At 33.6% G+C, this 1,365-nt stretch overlaps 1 protein-coding gene across 1 annotated transcript in view; it reads right to left on the bottom strand.

Moving 5' to 3' along the window:
• LOC107647076 (transcription repressor OFP15-like) overlaps positions 579 to 1,365 on the bottom strand; it is a 1,464-nt gene continuing 677 nt past the window's right edge. The window contains exon 2 of the mRNA XM_016351200.2: positions 579 to 1,362. Coding sequence (XP_016206686.1) covers positions 856 to 1,362 — 507 coding nt within the window. The 3' untranslated portion in view covers positions 579 to 855. The remainder of the gene's footprint in view (positions 1,363 to 1,365) is intronic.

The raw sequence follows: 1,365 nt of genomic DNA, 5'->3' as shown, positions 1-1,365 counted from the left end.
GTTACTCGCATGAAACTCTGAATGTCATAAATATCACAATGCCGTTGAAGCAAAGCACTAACCTAACTAGCTAACTCCCTTGTATTTCTAGCTACCACGTTTATGAATTAATTTCTACAAATAACCTAATGTTTGCTAAGCAAAACTATTTTCAAATTCAGAAACAAATAGTGACACTGTCTGCGTAATGAAATTTAATTAATGCAATTAATTGGTTGAGAATTTTGGTGTCATTTAACCATATATATAAATTAGATTTGATAAGAGATAATATTTTTACATAAATGGCAATGAACGAAGCATAATAAAGATTAAGACAAAAATAGGATTTTCCACCCCTATGTATGTCTTTCATGCAGGAATATATATAATTAAAGTGGAATGATAAGAAATAATATTATAGTATAGCAACTAATTTCCTAATTTCAATATTGTATTTCTTATATGTTGGGTATTGACTGCAATAAGCTTAGTTTTTAAAACATTCTCATAATTAAATTGGGAAAAATAGAAAGTGATAATACTCCCAAGTTCCCCTCCATGAAGGCCAGCGCACATATATTGGATAAGAAATTAGCTCGCCATGAAAATCATGAAAAAGAAATTGTTACTTATACTAATAAATTACAATTCTAGAAGCCACATATCGTGTTAGGAGTAGCAGATACAATCTACTATGAGTCAGATCAGTCCATCCGAATAATAAAATTCGGATATATTCCAAAAAAGAGATACATAATAATAGAATTTTTGGAGCCTAAAAAGTACACAACAATAATACAATTCTTTTCGATAGATATATCTGTCTAATAAGTTTAACCATTGATGATGAATAGTTTTACGATAAACAAAAACTTAGACTTTTGAGGAAGATGATGATGAAGAAGAAGCAACATCTTCATATTTGATCTCCTCCTTATCATGCTCCAACAACGAAGACGAAGAAGCAGGAGGAGTATCATTATCAACACCATCATCAACCTCTTGTGGTTCTTGTTCAGCCTCCAAGCAAGAAACACAAGAGGAAGAGAGTGAAGAACTATAAAAGGACAAAGGAGAAGAAGGAGAATAGGAAGAAGAAGAAGAAGGAGAATCAGAAGATGAGGATGTTGAAGTAGTAGTAGTAGTAGTAGAAGAAGAAGAAGAAGATGAAGCAAGTGTAAGAGAGACTAATAAATCAACGAAAGCACCAACTATATATCCATGATTGCTCTTCCCATTAACCTTCAAGTACCAACCAAGAAGCGCCTCAAGACCTTCCCAATCTTTCACTCCATGAGCCTCCACCATTTCTTCCATGGACTTTCTGAAATCCACGTAAGGATCTCGTGACTCCATGGACAACGCCACGCTGTCCTTGAACAA

This window comes from Arachis ipaensis, chromosome B06 (assembly GCF_000816755.2).
Source record: "Arachis ipaensis cultivar K30076 chromosome B06, Araip1.1, whole genome shotgun sequence".
Lineage (NCBI taxonomy): Eukaryota > Viridiplantae > Streptophyta > Magnoliopsida > Fabales > Fabaceae > Arachis > Arachis ipaensis.
The sequence above is the reverse complement of the archived record's forward strand: the minus strand, read 5'-3'. Positions and strand labels throughout refer to the sequence as shown.